Below are 21,447 nucleotides of genomic sequence, written 5' to 3'. Positions count from 1 at the left end.
GAGGGGGGCAGTGGGAGCGGTGGATGCTGCAGCAGGCGGCTGTGCGCAAGGTTGGACTGAGGCAAATTGATTTTGGAGTGACGTGAGAGCTTGTGAGAAGTCACGTACCTTTTGAATCAGCAGGATTAGGGCTTGGTCGAGTTGCTCCAAAAGCATCCTCTGTCCGGTAACTGTTTGGCGAAGGGGATCCGTCTCCGCTGGGTCCATGACAGGCCAGACTATGCTGTCAGGATTCAGGTTGCTAGTTGGACCCAGATGCAGAGAGGACAAGGAATTGAGTTTGTGAACAAAAGTTTATTTCAGCTTGGAAGTAAACAAAGGAACTCTGAGATCTAAATCCAGGATTTGCAGGGTTCCAACGAGGACCAGTCTGGCAGGGTAGGAGTCCGGCTTGTCAGTGGGCCGCAAGAGGTGAGCACTGGTTTGCAGGGAGCAAGGGCAGATGGCACATTGGGGACAAAGAACAAGAATGAGGTAGAGAGAAACTCACGAGGTCTTCGGGAAGCAAAAAGATAGGCAAGGTGGCTAGGCTACGAACTCGACGTAGACCGTTGATAGTTTGGCGACGAGTTGGAGTCCCACAGTGTCTTAAGAGCAGTCAGGTGAAATTAGGATGACAAGGTGCAGCTGCTAGACTCCAACACGTCAACCCTGCAAAACACTCATGACACACACACACGCAAGGGCTGGACTCGGGGTGCTGGAACAGCAACCCTGACAAATATTGTAATAACAGCATCGTGCAGTAACGTAAACAATGTGAATGGGAGCGAGATCTCTCTTTAAAACACAATGAAATAGACTTGTGAAACAGATGAAATTAGAGGGGGGAAAGTCCTATTACCCTCTGTAGTTTAAGTAGCTCTGATATTTGAGTAAAATAAGCCTATTTCTATAAATGTCAGGATCTTTTGAAAAATACGTTTTATTTTCATGGACCCCTTGCAATTACACCACGGACCACCAGGGGTTCACAGAGAGACACTGGTTGAAATTGTGCACATTTGTCATTAGGTCAACATGGTATCATGTTTTACACACATAATACACACACACATTCATCGTGTTTTGTCATCACTTCATTATTTGTGTAAAGAACAAATATGTGGTTAATTCCGAAATAATGATCTGTGGTTTTGATCTCCTATTTTTTGTTGAAACATCCAGGGGTCCTGTTGATGCCTTCTAAATTAAAAATAATCAAAATGTATTAAATCAAATGTAATTGTAAAAAATTACAAATTGAGAATTAATTGAGAAATACTTACACTACTTTTACACTTTCAACAGTGTAACTTGTAATTGTACCAACGACATTTCCAAAGTAATCTTCCCAACACTGCTGATGGACAGGCTTGCATGTCAATCAGACATTTGAATGTGATGAAGATGAAACAGTTGGGATTTGAAGAGGAAAAAAAAACGAAAAAGAAACAGTGAATGCATCAATTTAGCTTGTGCATTTCATTCTCCTCGGTGCTTATATAAGAGATTACAGTTGCTCTTACGTAAGATGCCCAAATAGAGAGAGACGTATCTCTTTGCACGCTAGCAAACCTACCAATTAGCCCCACACGCGCGCGCGCACACGCACACGCTTCACTCATTCATTTGCCTTCATTTTTCTGAGATGCATGCTTTGTCTTTGATGCTCCAAAATATAACCTTGCACTTTGCTTCAGCTGACTTTTTTTGTTTAGTCAAAAGTGGCCATCCCGACACATCAAGTTCTCTTTCACCGTAAGTTAACATTCAAATTCAAACGTCATGTCTAATGTTCATAAATAATATAGAGCATTTTTAAGACATGGTATACCACGCAGATGAGTTGTAGGGGGCGCTCTAAAGGCAAACTAAACACAATTGTTCCTTATTCTGCCTTTAAACCAAAATACTACCTTGCAAAATCAAATTATATCTAGTACAAACAGTCTTTTAGTCAACAATATAGGCAATTGTACACAAATTTACTGCAAAATTAAATAAATTACTTGACTTTAAAATCGAATGTGATTATACAATACATACCCATTCTAAAGAAATTAATACAATATACAAACTTGTAATTTTTTTAAAAGTAAATTAGTAAAGTAAAAATGCATTTGCATTACCATGCAAGATTCACAGAATACAACATGTTGTCAAAACAATAAACTTAAAATATAAATACAATAAATTCAACATGATCGAATAATGCTGTTTTAATTTTAAGAAGACAAAATTGAATTATATTTTAAAATACACAAAGTTGTAGCATTTTTTTTTAAATTAAATAATGAAAAATAAAAACAAGTTCAAAATTTTGATTATTTAAAAAGTAAATCAAATTTTATTTATACAGTATAATTATTTGTTATTATTTATTATAATGCACAATTTACGTTTAGACTGAATTACACTAAAATACATTCTAAATGATTTAGACAAAGTGTTTTAAAAAGAAATGAAGTGTCATTTAAACAATATAAAAATAACTTTCGAAATCGAAGCTAAAATTGAATATTTGTTTTTTAATGAACGGAATAGAAAATGGATGGTTGGCTGGCTGCTAACAAAAGCCAAGGGGGGGCTGCCCCTCCCCCATGCACTGCTGTGTACACTTTTTCTTCCGAATTTCATTCCGAGCGGTCAGCCTCCAGGAATTCCCACGTGCACACTTCCGATCTCCTCCGGCAGTCCGCGAGGTTACGGGGGGCTCAGACGATCAAGATCAGCACACAAACAAAATGACGCCGGCCACTGAGAGGTCGCACGTGTCAGAAATTTCACATCGTTGCTGTCCAGTGAAAAACAAGCAAATCAAGCGAATTTGTAAAAATTCCAAACACAAAACACACACACACAAAAAAAAAAACACAAAATTTGGAGTTGCGTGTTTTTCATTTTTTCATTAATGTATGTACATTGGTGCTGTTTAAAAAAGAAAGAAAGAAAAACCATTTCAAATTTAAAACAATCATAACTTTTGGGGTGTTTTTTGGATTAAAAAAACATTCACCATCGCTTTTCAACAAGCGTGCATTTCAAAATACTTTTACTATTACTATTACTGTATTAAATTTATATTGTTGGTGTCTAAAAAAAAGAATGTCTGCAATTCTCCTCGCCACTTTATTCCTTTTATCCACCATGATTTTGTTGTTGTTCTTCTTCTTCTGATAAAAAAAACAAAAAAAAAACATGTTATTTTCATCGTTTGGAAACTTTTACTAATGTTAAACGGATTACATAAAAAAAGTGAAAACGTTACAAAATAAAAGCATTTTTGTACTTTGAACGCTCTTAGCCTTGAGACAATCAGACGACCCCCCCCCACCAAAAAAAAGAACAAACATACATGAATCCATGAGAGTTGAAATGTGACCAACACATATTTAAACATTTGAAACTACGCTATTGAAGTTGACAAATTTATTGTAAGTAACAAATGTAACAATGGCTAAAAATGACTGACTGACTCTCTCTCTAGGTGAGGAGCAGTTTCTCATAAATTATCGTAAATCAAAACAAACAACAACAAAACAATTAATCAGGAGTTGTATGTTCAAATAAACACAAATATTATGCATTTATTTTCTACTAAACACCAACAAAAGTTTAGTTTTTTTAAGCTATCTTATAAATAATAAATACAAAATGAATACCCTCATAAATGAATTAAAAGTGAAACACATGCTTTAAGGTCCATATTACGCCAAATACTTATTTGTTTGTTTAATATTTCTTAAATTCGTGTTACATACACCGAATAAAATATTTAATTTTCATTTGCTCATGATTAAAATGTGATAAACTGGCGTAATTTCACCCATCTTTTCCTTGAAAACAATCAAACAATATGTTAGTTTAACACATTTGGATGATTAGCAACCGATGTACCTGTTCAAAATGAACACATTCAAAGGATTATTATTTTATTATGTATTATTATAATCAAAAGTGTCAATTTTTTTCAATAAAGACAAATTTAAGAAGAGGGAGATAAGTCGATTGACTTGGACAAATAAAAAGAATGTGGAAACTTCCATTGCTCTCATGTAATCATATTCAGATTTTAAATGTATCGACCATTACAAACACACACACACACACACACACACACACACACAGAATTTAAAATCATTATGTAGATATTTTTGTTTTTTGGAACGTTAAAAAAAAACCCTCAAAGTTAGTCTTTGGATTTAAAAAAAAAAAAATCAAATCAAATCAAAAGACGTAGGCGAGGTTGAGAAACAAGAAGTGATCTGATTCGCTATGATCACGACCTCTTCTGCCATCTGATTGGCTGATAGCACATTGTCGCGTCCACGAAGAGCAGCTTCATTACGAAAGTGGATTTGAACGTCTCGACTCCACAGCAGCGGCACTCGGAGCTCCCCGCCCCCCCGCGGTGCGTGTTGGCCCCTTTGGCCCCGGACCCCCCCGGGTGGACCCCCAGCATCATGCTCCTCAGGCTAAAGCGGAGTGACAGGAGCCCCCAGGGGAGCCTCATTAAATCCCCGAACCAAGAAGATGCTTAATCCACACACACACACACACACACACACACACACACACACACACACACACACACACACACACACACACACACACAGAGAGAGAGAGACACGCGCACACACGCAGTAGAAAGATTGGCTAAAACAATTACAACTTTATACATACATAACATTATTATTCATCCATCCATCCATTTTCTGAGCCGCTCCTCCTCACTAGGGTCGCGGGAGTGCTGGAGCCTATCCCAGCTATCATCGGCAGGAGGCGGGGTACACCCTGAACTGGTTGCCAGCCAATTGCAGGGCACATTCAAACAAACAACCATTCGCACTCACATTCATACCTACGGACAATTTTGAGTTGTCAACATTATTATTATTATTAAAAAAAAACAACAACAAAAAAAACAACACGTATTATTGTTTAAAAAAAAACTTTAAAACTTTACGTTTTGCGTTTTTGCATATAGTAACGTGCACGTGGTGATACTTTAATTGTTTTAGTGTTTTCAGGATTTCTTATTTTATCAATAACCATGAAATAAGCGTGAGTGTGTGTGTGTGTATGTATGTATGTGTGTATATATATATATATATATATATATATATATATATATATTTTATATATATATATATATATATTAACTGTTAATATTATTAAGGGAAGTTCAAATGAAATGTAAAATTTACATTAATTATCATTTCCATTTAACCTTATTCAAACTCACTTTATGTAAACAATTTAAAATATATAAATAAAGAAATTAAAAATTAAATTTTAATATTATTATTCCACCATGTTTCTGTTTATTATACATAACTGAATATATAAAAAAATAAAAAATCCATTGGAAATATTTAAATGACACACGCGCGCAGACACACAGAGAAACACAAGTACAGGCGCACGCATGCATGCACGTACAAACATGGGCACAGGACTAATTGAACGTGTCAAAATCAATGAAATACACTTTATTCTCATCATTTTTCTTTTCTTGTATAAATCTTGAGTTATAATTTAACACAGTAGAAATATGCTTTCACAGTAAGTACATCAGTGCTTGTCCAAAAAGAGCACAAACACGCACGCGCACACACTGAAAGAAAAAAAAGTACTTCATTTTCGGTTGCACATGATTAAAATTTTGGTAAACTGACATTATTTCTCCCTCTATTCCTCGAAAATAATCTAACAATATACTGTATTACAGTTTGACATATTTTAATCATGTGCAACCGATGTACATGTTTGACTTAACTGAATTGAAAAGACTTAAAAGACGAACACGTACAGTAATGCCATTGCTTTTTTTCGTTTAAATAATTAAAAGACTGTGGACAAACATTTTTACACATCTTACAAGAAATAATAATAATAATACAATACAAGAAATTCATATACTGCCATATCGTAACTATCAATAAAATAGTCATTTCTCCTTCGTTCATGTGACCGATCATTGAAAAAAAATATTTTAAGTAAAATAACAGAAATGTTATTGGCGACATCCAATACGAATTTCAATGTATTTTATTTATCTTTTTTTTTTTTTTGCATGTTTGCGTTCCAAATTTAGCGTTTTGTTGATTGCCAAAATGGCAAAATTTGGTTGAGGTTTTAAAAAAATATATATATATTGATATTGCTGTTAAGATAATAGATCGCTGCAGAATGAAAAGCAAGTATCTCCCAATTGCTTACTTTTTTGTCATTTCTATGTTTTGTGAAAACAACAACAATGTAAATAAAAACACAATTATAAATAAATAAAAAATATGAATGTAACAAAATGTGTAGCGGCTTGCTTTTCGTTGGCTATTTCAAAAAGTAATGACATTACTGATATACTTAATGCATTCTTGTTGACAGTCGTACTAACAGTTAACATGAGCATAAAGATTGTGCGTGCTTTTTGCGTGAAATTTTTATGTTTTGTTATTTTTTTTAGTCCATAAAAGGAAAGAAAGTGCCACGTCTGGAAGGTTAAAAAATAAAAGATAATAAAAAAAAGAAAAGAAATATTGACAAAACCACAGCAAAAAATATCACGAAAAAGCCCTGCTGCCTTTTTAAAACATTCTCAAAAATGACAACAATGATAAATATACACGCACAGGGGGCAATACATATTTTATGACGCGGCAAAAAAAAAAAAAGACCAGTAATCTCAAAAAACGAAAGGTTTGTACGAAGCCACAGACATGACAGAGGGGGAAAAGAAATAATTCACACACACACACACACACACACACACACACACACGCGCACACACACACACACACACACAAATTGTTAATTTGTGGCCATGAAGTAGGTAAATTGTGCACACAAAATGCATAAATAATATTAATCTCTTTCCTGGACATTTGGGTAAGTAAATGAAACGCACCTTCTCGACTGCAGAAAGTAACGTAGAGGCGAAGGTATGCTCCATTTGCTTACCCCCATAATCTAACGTAAAATGTTGATGCGAATGATATTAAACCCACAAATTCGTATTTTGTGTGTACGTTATACCTATTTTGTGGCCATAAATTACAGTAAAATGGAGCCGTGCTGAGAGTTGAGGAAAACCATCAGGAACTGATGCCCTCCCAAAAGATTTTAGCTTGCCAAAATACATTTTTTAAATTGTAACTGTATTACGAACTATGACCCCAAAACACTTAAATATGATTTCAAAGTCATCCTACAGCTTTACCCTTCAAAATAAATGGCTTGCAGATGATTTTATTCTGAAAACCAAATGAAAGGCAAGTGCGCTTATACTGTGCATGGACAAACGGCAGAGACTCTCAGTAACAACCCATGCTAAACCAAGCTCCTCTAGACATACAAAGATCTGAGAACTGTTTGGATGTAATACTTCAACATATTGTACTTCCTTGACACCAATTACTATTTTACTATTAGCTAGGGCTTTGTTGCCATCTTGTGACATCTTAGCGTGTTTTAGAAAGAGCCCAAAAACTGCAAATACGTGTTTTCAGTGATTACTGCCAATATGCATTGATTCACTGTATTTTCTACCTGTTACTACTTGTAACGTAGAGGCGAAGGTATGGGGCCAGGGCTTTGGCGCCATTTCGTGGCATCCTCGGGCTTGACAGAAATAGCACAAAATACACGGCCGCTGCGAATAGGTGAGTTTTTCAGTAAATAGCTAAAGAAACGTTCTACAGCAAAATACGTCTAGGTGAATTTGTGAAAGGCAAATTAGCAGGTGTTCAGAACAGTATTTTGTTGCCACAAATAAGCATTTTGTGCTCATGTTATATCTATATTGTGGCCATATTATTTCCTCCCCCCGCCACATCATGTCTGGGGCTGCGTAAGTTTGTCCTGGAGAAGATTTGACCTCAGCTCTGCCGCCCTCCCACCACACGGGGGCGCTACTGGACGGGCATGTAAGGCCAGTTGAAGCTGCCGCCCGACAGCAGCATGTCGCGGATGAGGGTCTCGATGGGCGTCTTGCCCACCAAGCGCACGAAGAACAGCTGCTCGATGACGGCCGACGACACGGAGCGCAGGGACGGCAGACGCAGCAGCAGGCGGCCGAAGCGGCTCGGTTGGTTCGGGTACTGGCTGCGCACGTACTCCTCGAGCGCGCACTGCGACTTCTCCTGCAGGCCCTCCACGTGCGCCGCATCCGACAGGCCGCACGCATCTGGCCGCGACGGGAACGGGAAGAGAATACGGAAAAGGAACAAGGTGGGTCAAAAACTGGAGGCGGGCAAACTCTTGACAACTTTTCAGGGAAAATACATATAAAGTCGAGTTTGGGCCACGATTATTCTATGGAACTATGCCTCCAAAGTCACCCAAAACAAAGAGTTCAGACATTCCAAGATTTTACTAACACTGACTTTTTTATTTTATTTTTGCTTGGTTTTTCTGTGACATTAATCTGACAAAACAACAGTAATGAAAAAAATCGGCATGCAAATATAAAGTACGAAACAAAATGTACATCCACCAACAAGGATCTTGCAAAACTTCAGTTCAGTGATCCAAGGATGGAGGTTTTTTTGTTTTGGGGGGGGGGCACTTATTGGGTAAAAAAAACAACCATTGAAGTACAGTGGTACCTTGATTTATGAGTTTAATTTGTTCCATAACTAATATACTATATCAAATCAATATTCACCATTCAATGAATTGAAATGCCATTTATCCTTTTCAGCTCCCCAAAATACCTACATAAATAATGTTATGTTTTAGGAATATACCACTCTATTGTATAAAAACATAATAAGAGAGTAATAATGTGTAATAACAAACATTGTGTAAGTATAATAAGTGTACGTTGGGACAAGCCGAGTCACAATAACAACAACTGTAATGTCGTGTGCCTAATGAGTGACATCAGGAGACACCTGGAAGTGCGTCGGCGACGGTCATGCTTCTTGTTTTCATTTTCACTTCACTCGAGTGGCGGCGTAGCTCAAGCTTGCTCTTAGTCCAAATTTTGCCCAGCAACACAAACAAAAATCGACCAAGTGTCGACTCGTAACTCGGAAAACCTGTACGCTGGGATATTATTGCAGAGAGTCTCTCAAATATCCACACTCTCTGTTATAGTAGATTGTAGCTACAGGGACCAGGACAGTTTTTCCTTGACAATTGCGTCATGTTGTACTGTATATGTAGTTAGTAGGATATGTAGTTTCCCAATATGGCAGTTTTTTTTTGTTGGTTGTGTGTGCAGATGTGAGTCGCGGATTCACGATTTTCAAGTTCGCCCGCATCGCTCAGTGCTCGGCGAAGGAGCCATTGGCCATCTTAGGGCGTGACAGAAAGAGCAGAAAAATGCAAGGATCGGCACTAATCGGTGAATGAGTTGAGTTTGCGAATGGCGATTTGGGAATCTGCGAGGGTTTGCCGCATTCGTTAAAACGACGCCTCTGAAGTCACACAAAACCGAGTTCAAACAAAGCAAGACTTAATTAACTTTCTTTGGCTTTTTGGGTGAGACTCATTCGACCAAATTAGTTTAGGAAACAAAAGTATAAAGCAAAATTTCAGAATTTCATATCAATCTCGTCAAACTCCACAGTTCAGTGAGCATCAAAGGATTGACTCAATACTTTTTTTGGTGCCTTTTTTGTGACACTTCTTTGCCATGAATGTAAAAATGTAGAAAGCATACAACTATAAAGTTGATCTATCTATCTATCTATCTATCTATCTATCTATCTATCTATCTATCTATAGGAGGGGTGTATTTCATGAAAAATCACTGCAATGTGCATGTTTCCCTTCTCTGCAGAAATGTAGCGTTAAAAGTTTATCATATGACAACAAACTTACATTTTGCTTCAACACTGAATCGGGAATAAACAAACTTTAATATTATAAACACGAAAAATCTAATTTGCGATAAAAGACATCAGTGGTATTTGTTTGTTCTTTTTATTTAAATAGATAACATGAATTCTTCCGTCTCTCCATCTTCTATTTATCTATCTCCAACTACCCTTCTTTTTGATGTAAATCTTTTTTCAAAGGCCAACAGCAAAACAACCCAAAAAAATAAGAATGTCCTTCAATAAAAATCCAAACTTCAAACTATTAACAATCCCTACCTAGGAGTTGATAAAGGGCATTAAAAAAAAAAAAAAAATTCTGGCGACCAGTTCAGGGTGTACCCCGCCTCTCGCCCAAAGATAGCTGGGATAGGCTCGAGCACGACCCTTGTGAGGATAAAGTGGTACAGAAAATGGATGGATGAATTCAATGATGTTATATTCTTTGTTAAAAGCCACGTTGCTCCGCACACGGCAAACAGGTCTAGTGAACAGATAATTTGCCTCCCACCTGTCTTGGAAGTTAACTGTTTTCCATCTTTTGTTTGGCCATTTTTGGGAAGGGGAAGTGTCAATTTGCTCGAGGAGACTGGTAGCATAGTTGCTAATGACTGCAATAGAAAGGGAAGGGGCGCTCGCCGGTCTAGACTGATGGCGCAACACACAAGCAAAGCATTCTGGGATTTGTAATATTAGTGGCGCATGTGCTATATACTGGCGGGCCAGCTCTAATACACATTTGATATGGTCTGGCGGGCCAAATATAATTACATCGTGGGCCAAATTTGGCCCCCGGGCCTGAGTTTGACATATAGTATCTCACTAGCTAGACGGTTCGTAGTCTATTATGATCTGTAATGAATAGAAAATGTGTATTTATATTCTCACATTAGCTTTTTATTCTGAAAAACACATTGCACTCCCTTACATTTTATGATTTCATTGATTGTCATTCAAAGAATAAAACATGGCAATGTGATTTTATCTTAGTGAGTGAATTTGAATGTCAAATCAAATATTAAATCTGCTCACAACTCATTAAAATGGGACATTTCAAAATGATATTATGACATCAAACTAAACGACACAATCACGTAATGAGTCTGTGGCTTCATTAGATCAACAGCGCATGAACGTCCGAGACGACAACAACAAATCTGCAAGCCGCCGCCGAGATAAACATCCAGCACGACCTCGTTTGACCCGCTCGCTCGGCACGCCACCGCCAAGATGGCCGCCGCCAAATGTAGGACATCGCGCTGCAACGTGGCAGCAGCAGAAGCAGCCAGTGTTCACATACGCTGTCATGTGTCCCGTTTTGATGACACGTGTACACACAGACTCATATGGACCCAAACGCAGCCACATAAGAACTTGCTGCCAGCAAACAAGAAATATGCCTACAAACACAGCATAAAACAACAATAAACACTAGATCTACTTTAAATGTGCCATGAAACAACACAAAATCGACTGTGCAGAGAAAAACAACACAGCATCTGCTTTAAACATGCCATAAAACACTAGACAATACAGTAAATGGACTTCCAACAACACAAAACCTATTTTAGAAGTGCCATAGAACAACATTAATCAAAAACTATTGTTGCCAATATGCCAATAAAAGCAAGATTATGCAGTAAATATAAAAGCCATAGAATGACAGTCAATCTAATGCGCTATCGAAAACACTAGCTCTGCCATATGTCATAAAAGACTGTACGTGAAATAGACTTGAAATGTCATAAAACAACACAAAATCTACTTTATACTGTACCATTTTATTAATATGCCACAAAAGAACACTGCACACCAAATGTACCATAAAACAACACAAAATATACTTAACATATGCCATAAAACAATGCTAGAAACTACAGGTACTATAAAGATACCACAAAACAACCTCATCATACACTCCATGTACTTTAAGTGTGCCATAAAACAAGACAAAGTATTCTTTAAATATGCTATAAAACAACACCATACACTGAATGTACTTTAAATGTGCTTTAAAACAACATAATACACTAAATTTACCAAATATGCCATAAAACAACGCTACACAGTAAATATATCTGCCATAAAATAGCACTAAATATACTTTATATGGGACAGAAAACAGCACTATACTTGGAAGAAAAAAACAAAAACCACAAAACTAAATAAATGTACTTATAAATGTATAAATGTAAAACTGCACTGAAATAAATCAAAAATCAAATCAATCAAAACACAACTAGAGCATTTTTGGTAGCAAAGAAATATCATATTTTGGGGGGAAATGATTAGTAAATTAAAGTATTTATTTATTTATTTTTTTAAAGAAGCAATACAAAAATAAAGGATATGAGATTTGATTCTTCTTCCACACTACATAATTGATGCAGTTCTTTCTTTTTTTTCCATAACACACGTCTGTCGCTTTAAGGGCGGCCTTGTTCAAGCGAGTCAAGTGAGGTTACTGCACTGACTGAACCTCTTACATAAGATGCTGCTGCTTTTTGTAAATACGTATACATTTTTTATCGAATAGTACTATTTTATTTCCCTCTTTTATGCTGCCTAACATATTGAGTTTGGAAGATGGATGCTTTTTAAAAATGTGTCTACAATGACACATTTTGGGAGCAGTCAAACGAGGTCACTGATGCCTCACTGAAGCATGCAGACAACATAAAGTCTAATAAAATGTAATATGCATAAATTCGATTTGAAAAGGGTCCAATGAAATGCAATTTTAAGAAATATTTTGACTGGGAAAAAAAATGCTGAGGTTTCTGTTAAACGCAGTAAAAATAATAAAGACAAAAACACTTACTTCCACGATCTCCATATATTGTTGTTTTTCCCCAAAAATACAAAAATTAATCTTTCTACAAAAATTGTACCTATATACTTTTTATGTACAATTTATTGAAATGTTGATCACAACAATTATTAAGACTTCACAAACCTATTTTAAATGTCTAAAAGCATTTTGTATTCTTTTATTCTTAATTTTGTATTTTTATGTCCTTTGTTTCTAAATCTGACTTGACCAAAAAATGTGTATAAAAGTTATTTGTTTTATTTGTTGATTTGTTGCTTATATAATACATTATTAGATTTGACATTTTTTAAATATATGCAATGTAATAATAATAAGAACAACAACAATAATAATAATAATTAAGATTCCTAAACAAAAATATTGCATGGTGGTCGATTGGTTAGCACATCTGCCTCAATCACAGTTCTGAGGACCGGGGTTCAAATCCCGGGCCCGCCCATGTGGAGTTTGCATGTTCTCCCCGTGCCTGCGTGGGTTTTCTCCGGGTACTCGAGTTTCCTCCCACTTCCCAAAAACATGCATGCTAGGTTAATTGAAGACTCTAAATTGCCCATAGGTGTGAATGTGAGTGTGAACGGTTGTTTATTTCTATGTGCCCTGCGATTGGCTGGCGACCAGTTCAGGGTGTACCCCGCCACTCGCCCGAAGATAGCTGGGATAGGCTCCAGCACGCCCGCAACCCTCGAGAGGATAAGCGGCACGGAAAATGCACAGATGGACATTACAGGGAGCGAGGGATAATGGGCACTATTCAAAATACCAGAGGACATTGTACATAAAATAAATAATAATAATAAAATGAATAACAATATCATTAGTATTAATAACAACAGTTGGCGAGAGCCTATCTGAACATATGTTGCTTATCAGTAGCATAATTACATGTAACAACCTATCAAAGAGTAACATGAACAAGTCAGTATGGTTGCCCTCAGTGGCACACAGTCACGGGCTTCAAACCTTTATTCAGCCAGAAAAACCTCATTGAGTTTTTCAAACCTCTTTTACAAGAGTGTCCTGGTCAAAACACTATCAGAAGCACTGATCTGCATTTACATTTTACATTAAAATACAGTTAATCCCAGCTGTCCATTATATTCCTTTCAAAGTACGTGTCATGGCTGTTCAATTTCCAGTCGTGTGTGGGTTAGATTTTTCTTGTCCAATTAGATTACAGCTTCTGTTGCCATGTTAATGTAATTTGCCCAGTACCTTCAGTGCCATGAGTCTGGGCCCATGATACATAGGGTGGATATCAAGTCTCTTAAACAACTCATTCGCTGCCATTGACGGCTATAGAAGTCAAATATCCCTTTTAAGTTGGAGGGCTGGCAGTGAACTACTGAGCTGGCAGTGCGCAACGTTACTAGCTCCTCGTTACATTGAAAGAGACCTGGAAGTTGTTCTCATGGTGCCATATTACGGAGCGTATCGTCTTAAATGCGCATTGAGGCGTGAGGATCGAGCATCGTGGAGGTTCTGTAAGCTATTTTAAATCAAGGGACCACTGATGTATCCTATGTGGAAGTCTTCTTGCTCCTCAACAGTAAAGTATGAAAATGGGCGTGTACCAACTAGATAGTAAATGGAACGGGACTTCTAATTATGTAGTTAAGCTTCTGTTTTAGTAATTCCTTGATTATTTTAGTTTGGATATACATATTTTGACGAGTGTCTGTTCTATTTTGGGCAGTATTTATTACTAATATGACTTATTACAGTGGTTCATGGTTATTACACCTAAACAACCACCTATTACTAATTAGACTGCCATTTTGTCAAATGCATTAGGCCACGTAAGGAAAATAAGAATGTTTAAGATGGTTCTACTCTGTTTTTGCATTCAACGTCATGCATAACACTTCAACACTGTATACATGTTTACAAGTCAGTTCAAACATGTGCGGGGTGTGAGGGTGGCGATGGAGACGCGCTTGGGATAAACCACTCACAATCGTCTATGCATCCACAAAGTTGTGAAGAGTAACAGTGTTGATCATATCTGGCTTTAATTGAATCACACTTGAAATACAAGACATAAGGGGACATATGTGGTTATAGTAATAATTCACCCACAGAGATGGTTGACGTTCGACACTCATCAATGACGTAACATCATCTTTAGTTGCCGTCTCCATCAAATGGCTTCACCGAGGAACAATCGTCTAATTTCTGCTAACATTTGTCCATCCTCCCCCCTCGCTCCTCTCTCAATCTCCTCGGGATTTCTGGTGGGAGTCGCTAGCATGTAAACAGAGGAGTGCGGGAGTTGCAATTAGAGAAATGAGATAAGCCCATAGACACAATTAGCAACGGCAGCCAATTAATAAGGATGAGCGTGGGACAATGCAAAGCGGGAAAATGGTCTTGTTATCTTAAATCCAATAATTCATATTTTATTCCACTGGTTTTAAACCGGCGGCACGGTGGACGACCATTGTGGGCCCCGCCTCCTGCCCAATGATAGCTGGGATAGGCTCCAGCAGTCCTGCGACCCTTGTAAGAGGTTGATTAGATCACTTAAGTCTCCACTGAAGGTCAGGTCTGAAATGGACCGCTTGCCACTGGTTGTCCTCATATTTGGAAGTGCCCCTTGAGCTCTGTGCCCACCCACTCCACAAGTTGTTCCGCCACCTCTGAGGGTGTGCGTGCATGTCTGTTTATATATGCGTATGTGTGTGTGTGTGGGTGTGTGTGTGTGCACGCGTGCTTGTGCTTGTGTGTGTAAAACTGTGCATCTCTGACAAAACCCCGGCCCCAGCCCGGCCCCCCCAGCAAAATTGGCCTAAAACCGCCACTGCACAGGGTGGGCTGGTGAGCGGGAGCTTGGCGATGACGTCACGTACCTGTGGTGAACAGCACGACTGCCTTCAGGCACGTGTACTCCGCCGAATCCACGTGCAGCGTCTTGAGCTTCTCCACCTGCTCCTGGAAGACGCGAATATGGTCCATGAAGGCCACCACGCGCTCGGCCGACATGGGAGCGGCGTGCAGGCCGGCGGCGGCCAGCAGTGGCGCCACGTGCACCGGCATGGCGCACTGGGCCGCGTTAAGCACGAACAGCTCGCTCCAGGTAAGCCGCAGCAGAGCCACCTGGTCTGACACCTGCAGGTCGGGGAAGAACGGGATGTTGCGGGCCCACTCCACGGCGCTGAACAACATGCGCGCCGCCAGCTCGCAGATGTTCTCAATGCCCACCGCGCCGCCGCCCGGCAGGCACTGGGAGCCGAAGCGCGATGTTGCGTAGGGCTCAGCCCGCAGTAGCAGCGAGATGTAACCTGACAGGTAAGAGTGGCACTGTAAGGGCTCGCCCGTGCTGAGAGAGAACTGGCCGTGAAACGACTGTGCCGGGGGGAGGCGGCCTCTCTGCACCGCTGAAAAATAGAAAACAATGAAAACAAGGGAGACAGAGGACTAAAAGAAGATGAAGCTACTTGAAATGTGCTATAAAGCAACACTAAATATACACGAATGTGCCATGAAAGAATTATACTATAAGAATTATACTGTAAATGTTCCATAACACAACAATCAGGATGAATTTGGACCATTCCTCTTTACAAAACCATTGCAAGATTCCTGGGATGTCTGGTGTGAATAGCTCTCTTGAGGTCATGCCACAGCATCTCAATAGGGTTGAGGTCATGACTTTGACTGGGACACTCCAGAACACATATTTATCTCTTCTTCTGCATTTTGGATCATTGTCCTGCAGCAACACCCATCCTCTTTTGAGCTTCAATTAATGGCCAGTTCTTCTGCAAAATATTTTGATAAACTTGTGAATTCATTTTTCAATTGCTGATAGCAAGCTGTCCAGGCCCTGAGGTAGGAAAGCACTCCCATACCATGATTCTCCCTCCCCCATACTTCACAGTTGGGATAATGTCGTGGGTAATGTTCCTCCCAAACAATTCAACTTTGGTTTCATCTCACCATAGAATATTTTTCCAGTAGTGGTGTGGAACATTCAAGTGCTCTTTAGAAAACTTCAAACGTGCAGCAATGTTGTTGTTTTTTTTTTTTTTTCTTTTTTTTTTTTAGACTGTAACGTGTTTTTCTTTAGTATTATCCCATAAACCCCATTATTGTGTAATGTTTTAGGTATGGTAGATTTGTCGACAGGCATGTGCTAGTGATTTCTATAAGTCTTCAGCTGACACTTGACGGTTCTTTTTTTACCTCATTGAGCATTCTGCGCTATCAATTTGTCTAACCATGGACTGACGAACAGTAAGTCTTTTAGAGATACTGTACTTATGTAAACTTTTCCAGCTTTATAGAAGTTTATATATAAAATCCTGACCTCAACCTGACTGAGATTCTGTGACATGACCTCAAGAGAGCTATTCACACCAGACATCCCAGGAATCTTGCTGAACTGGAACAGTTTTGTAAAGAGGAACGGTCCAAAATTCAACGTGATCGTTGTGCACATCACGTACAGGAAATGTTTGGTTGAGGTTATTGCTGCAAAAGGAGGATCAACCATCCATCCATTTTCTGTACCGCTTATCCTCACAAGGGTCGCGGACATGCTGGCACCTATCTCAGCTGACTCTGGGCAAGAGAACACCACACAATGCTAACCACCGTCGCGCACCGTGCCGCCCAATACTATATATATATATAAATATATATATATATATATATATATATATATATTTCTCTCTCTCTCTCTCTCTCTCTCTCTCTCTCTCTCTCTCTCTCTCTCTCTCTCTCTCTCTCTCTCTCTCTCTCTCTCTCTCTCTCTCTATATATATATATATATACAAAATATCAATAAAAATGAGAAAACATTTTTGTGTGGTATCAGCGTAACCAGACTGTTTATTCTTGTGCTTTAAATGAAGACCAGACCACATTTTATGACCAATTTATGAAATTCCAAAGGGTTCACATACCTTTTCCTCCCACCATATGCCAACACTATGCACTAAATGTGCCATAAAACAACACTAAATATACTTTAAATGTGTCATAAAACAACATTGTATAATAAATGTACTTAAAACATACCATTAAAAAAGGGCCATAAGACAACACTAAATATTCAGAACTATTCCATAAAACTGCTCTTTCCACTAAATGTGCCACAAACAAAAACATACTTTGAAAAACATACCAAAAATAAAACATTATGCACTAAACGTGCCATAAAAAAGCCCACCAAATATACTTTAATTATATCATAAATCAACATTGTACAATAAATGCATCCAAAACATGGCACGAAACAACACTAAATCTACTTTAAATATCCAATAGAACAAGTCTATACACACTTAATATACATAAATGTGTCATAAAACAACCCGAAATCTACTTTAAATATGCCATAAAACAACACATTGCATTTATTCTGCCGTAAAACAACACTATATAAACTTTAACTGTGCCCTAAACAACATTATACAATAAATATCCTTAAAACAATGTACTTTAAATTAAACACTGCAATAAATACAGATGGGAGACACCAAAAAAGGCAGTAAATATATATAAGGATGTCATAAAGCAACACGTTAAATGTGCCATAACACAAGACTAAAACTACCTCATATATGCTTCAAAACAACACTACAGCATATAGTTGAAATGTGCCATAAAAACAACACTAAATATATATCACTGTGCCATAAAACAACCCGGAATACACTGTAAATATGCCATAAAACAACACCTAATATATGTAAAATACAGGTACCATAAAACAGCACAATACAATAAATATAGTTTATATACACTGAAAAACCTCCCCACTAAATCTACTTTAAATGTGCCATTTAACAAGACCAAATATGCTTCAAATATGCCATAAAACCACACTGTACACTTTAAAGACGGGAGAGGATTAAAATGGATTCTGGATCGCGTGCAAGCCTCTCCGCCGTCACGCCAGGGGGGGTTGCGAGAGGTGCTAAATTTAGGACTGGTTGTCTTCTTGGCGTCCCGGTTGGTTTCACCCTCCCACACACACACACGGACCCATGCCCCACCTCCTCAACTTCTTGCCTGAAACTTTGGCTCCACCCAAACACACGAATGCCATTTCATCTGGATTGGATCCCGATTTGTTTACATGGGGCCAATTCCGATCACGTACACTTGATATTACATGGGTGATAATTCAGAGTATACACACACACACACACACACACACACTTACTTGTCACATTTTGTTTTTACTTGTATTAACCTTTTTGGGGTCTTACTAAATTTTGGGTGAAATATTACTCTTTCTAATTTTCATTTGATGATTTGTTTACATTGATATGATTCAGGTCAATTTACATTGGTGATATTATTTGGATGGTAATTCAGAGTGCAGTTTATACACATTAACAATGCAACCCATATAAAGGCTGATTAATTAAACCTTTTATAACCTTTTCTGATTGGCTGAGATAAATCTTATGGTACTATATATATTTTATGGCATCCATATTGACTCCTAGTTACAAAATTTGTTTCCTGAGTTGATTTGGCAATTGTAAATTGCAATTTTGAAAAAAGGTTGCCTGTATTAATTTTGATTTCAATATTTCTTTTATTCCAAATGTGTTTGATCATTGTGTTTGAATTGAAATTCCAAATTGTATTATTGGAATCCAGAACATTATTAAAATTGTTCCTTTTTCCTTTTGTCATTTTTAAACCCTTCTGTTTTTATTTGTTTTTATATGATCAGTCTGATATTGTCTTTCATTATATTTAATAATAACTATATTTTATTTTCTCTTCATTTGTTGGCTGAGATAAATAACACTATTCTCCACTACCTTAGGGTGTCTAATCTGACTGAGGTTGTAGTTACTGAATGGGCCCAATTTTACTTTCAATTTCTTTCCTCCAAATTCGTCATCATTTTTGTTATATTTTTAATTCTGGTATATCAAATGTTTAATTTCTCATAAAATGTCAATATTATAAACCTTACAGTGACCGCTTTTCCCCACCAAATTTAATCTAGGCCCAGAATTACTATTATTTGGGCTTAATATAAATTCCAGAAGAAGGCCATTCATTATTATTATTATTTTTTTTAGAATTTACTTTTTAAATGTAATCTATTTAAAAAATGGTTAGGGTTTAATTTTGGGGGGAAAAAAGTTCAATGAGACAAGGTATCAGAGTTTTTATTTTAAATGATCTTTTAAATGTAAAAGAGAAAATGTGTCCATTTTTTTCAAAATTGTAAATGTGAATGTTAAAAGATCTATAATGTGGCCCCCAGTGGACATCCCTGAACTGACAAAAAGGTGTTCAATAGAGAATTTAACTTTGAAATGAGGTGTGAATTTCCAAAGAGCTGAAAAGCTGGGGAATTAATTCAATTGTCAAAATATTGAATGTGATACTTGAAGTTGGAATGATTTGAATAGATCAAGAGTTGAGGAAGTGAATATGTAACATGTCTGTTAATATCTCTTAATTGAGAATTTAATTGTGAATTTTATTTCGCAAGCTATAAATACGTCAAGTGCCTGCATTAATTTGGCAATGTTGTCAAGGAAAATGGAACAATGACAAGTATAGGAATGTGGCAATGTAGAATAAATTGATTTGCGAATTTGGGGAATGCCATAAATACTTCTCAATATGTCAATATGAATGGGCTGAACATTTTGAAGTGCAAATGGTTTGAATTGCTCAAGAAATGTGGAGGGAGGCCGCAATATGTAAATTGTCTGCACTGGTTTGGGAATATTGACAAAAATGTGAATTTGGGGAATGCGATTAATAGTTCTCGACATGTCCCGAATGAGCAAAAGCTGGAATGATTTGAATCCTCTGTGAAATATGGAAGTATGAGTTGAATTTGATAAATGTCTCCATTTCAAAGGGAATTCTTTTCAGAGAAAATCTGGAATTTTGGGGAAAGTAGGACTTTGGGGAATATGACAAATAGTTCCCAATATGTGCTGTATAAGGTGAATGACAATGTTGAAATTGTAATGTTTTGGAGCACTGAAAAATGCGGAAGGAGAAGAATTGGCGTATACAATAGAGAATGGACCCGATTGGGGCGGCTGGCGCGTACCTTCCCTTCGCATGCCCACTTTGAGGCACTTCTTGAGACGGCAGTATTGGCACTGGTTGCGGTGGTGCTGGTCGACGGGGCAGGTTCGGCTGGCCCGGCAGGTGTAGCTCAGGTTGCGGCGCACGCTGCGCTTGAAGAAGCTTTTGCAGCCCTCGCAGGTGAACTGGCCGTAGTGCTTTCCGCTTGACTTGTCGCCGCACACGATGCACTCTATGTGCGCGCTTGCCTGCTTGTCGGACGACGACGACGACGATGACGACGAAGAAGAACTATTGTTGTTGCTATTAGTGGTGGTGGTGTTGAGTGGTGCTGCAGCCGGGGGCATCTCCAGGGAGGCCGGCGGTGGGTTCATGTGCACAGGCAGAGCAACGTGCGACACCGGGGAGGAGAGCGTGCCCTCCTCTGGGTTCCTCCACGCCACCATCGCCATGTCCGTCACTAAACTCCCCCCGCCTCTCTCTTCTCTATTTTTCTTGTCAACACCACTTTAGATGATAAAGTGACAAAAAAATTAAAGACGCTCATTCGGATGACATCCACAGAGAAAGAAGAGGAGCGTCCATGGAGACCACCCAACAAGCTTATCCTATGTAAAACAAACAAAACAATGAATAAAAAAAATAAATAAAATCCACGTCCTGGTCCTCCAGCTTGTTATAACCAACTCTCCAGGCACGGCTTGCTCCCCCAAACGGTACCAATGAAGCACATAAAGAAGAAGAGGAGCAGCACGTGTGGTGGTCTGATGGGTCTGATGATGT

The 21,447-nt window shown here is 38.2% G+C and overlaps 1 protein-coding gene across 2 annotated transcripts; it reads right to left on the bottom strand.

Moving 5' to 3' along the window:
- Nucleotides 1-5,453: 5,453 nt before the first annotated feature.
- Nucleotides 5,454-21,447, bottom strand: LOC133473240 (COUP transcription factor 2-like). 2 transcript variants are annotated; one of them, XM_061764823.1, is made up of 3 exons: nucleotides 20,687-21,447; nucleotides 15,489-16,016; nucleotides 5,454-8,170 (listed from the first exon to the last, which is right to left on the bottom strand). In XM_061764823.1, the coding sequence occupies exons 1-3, from the start codon at nucleotides 21,114-21,116 to the stop codon at nucleotides 7,896-7,898; spliced, it is 1,233 nt and encodes a 410-aa protein (XP_061620807.1). In that variant the 5' UTR covers nucleotides 21,117-21,447; the 3' UTR covers nucleotides 5,454-7,895. The 2 variants fall into 2 exon arrangements, with proteins under 2 accessions (XP_061620807.1, XP_061620815.1); XM_061764831.1 differs by lacking the exon at nucleotides 5,454-8,170 and adding an exon at nucleotides 11,316-14,883.

Source organism: Phyllopteryx taeniolatus, chromosome 2 (genome assembly GCF_024500385.1).
Source record: "Phyllopteryx taeniolatus isolate TA_2022b chromosome 2, UOR_Ptae_1.2, whole genome shotgun sequence".
In the NCBI taxonomy this organism is placed as follows: Eukaryota; Metazoa; Chordata; class Actinopteri; order Syngnathiformes; family Syngnathidae; genus Phyllopteryx; species Phyllopteryx taeniolatus.
The sequence above is the reverse complement of the archived record's forward strand: the minus strand, read 5'-3'. Positions and strand labels throughout refer to the sequence as shown.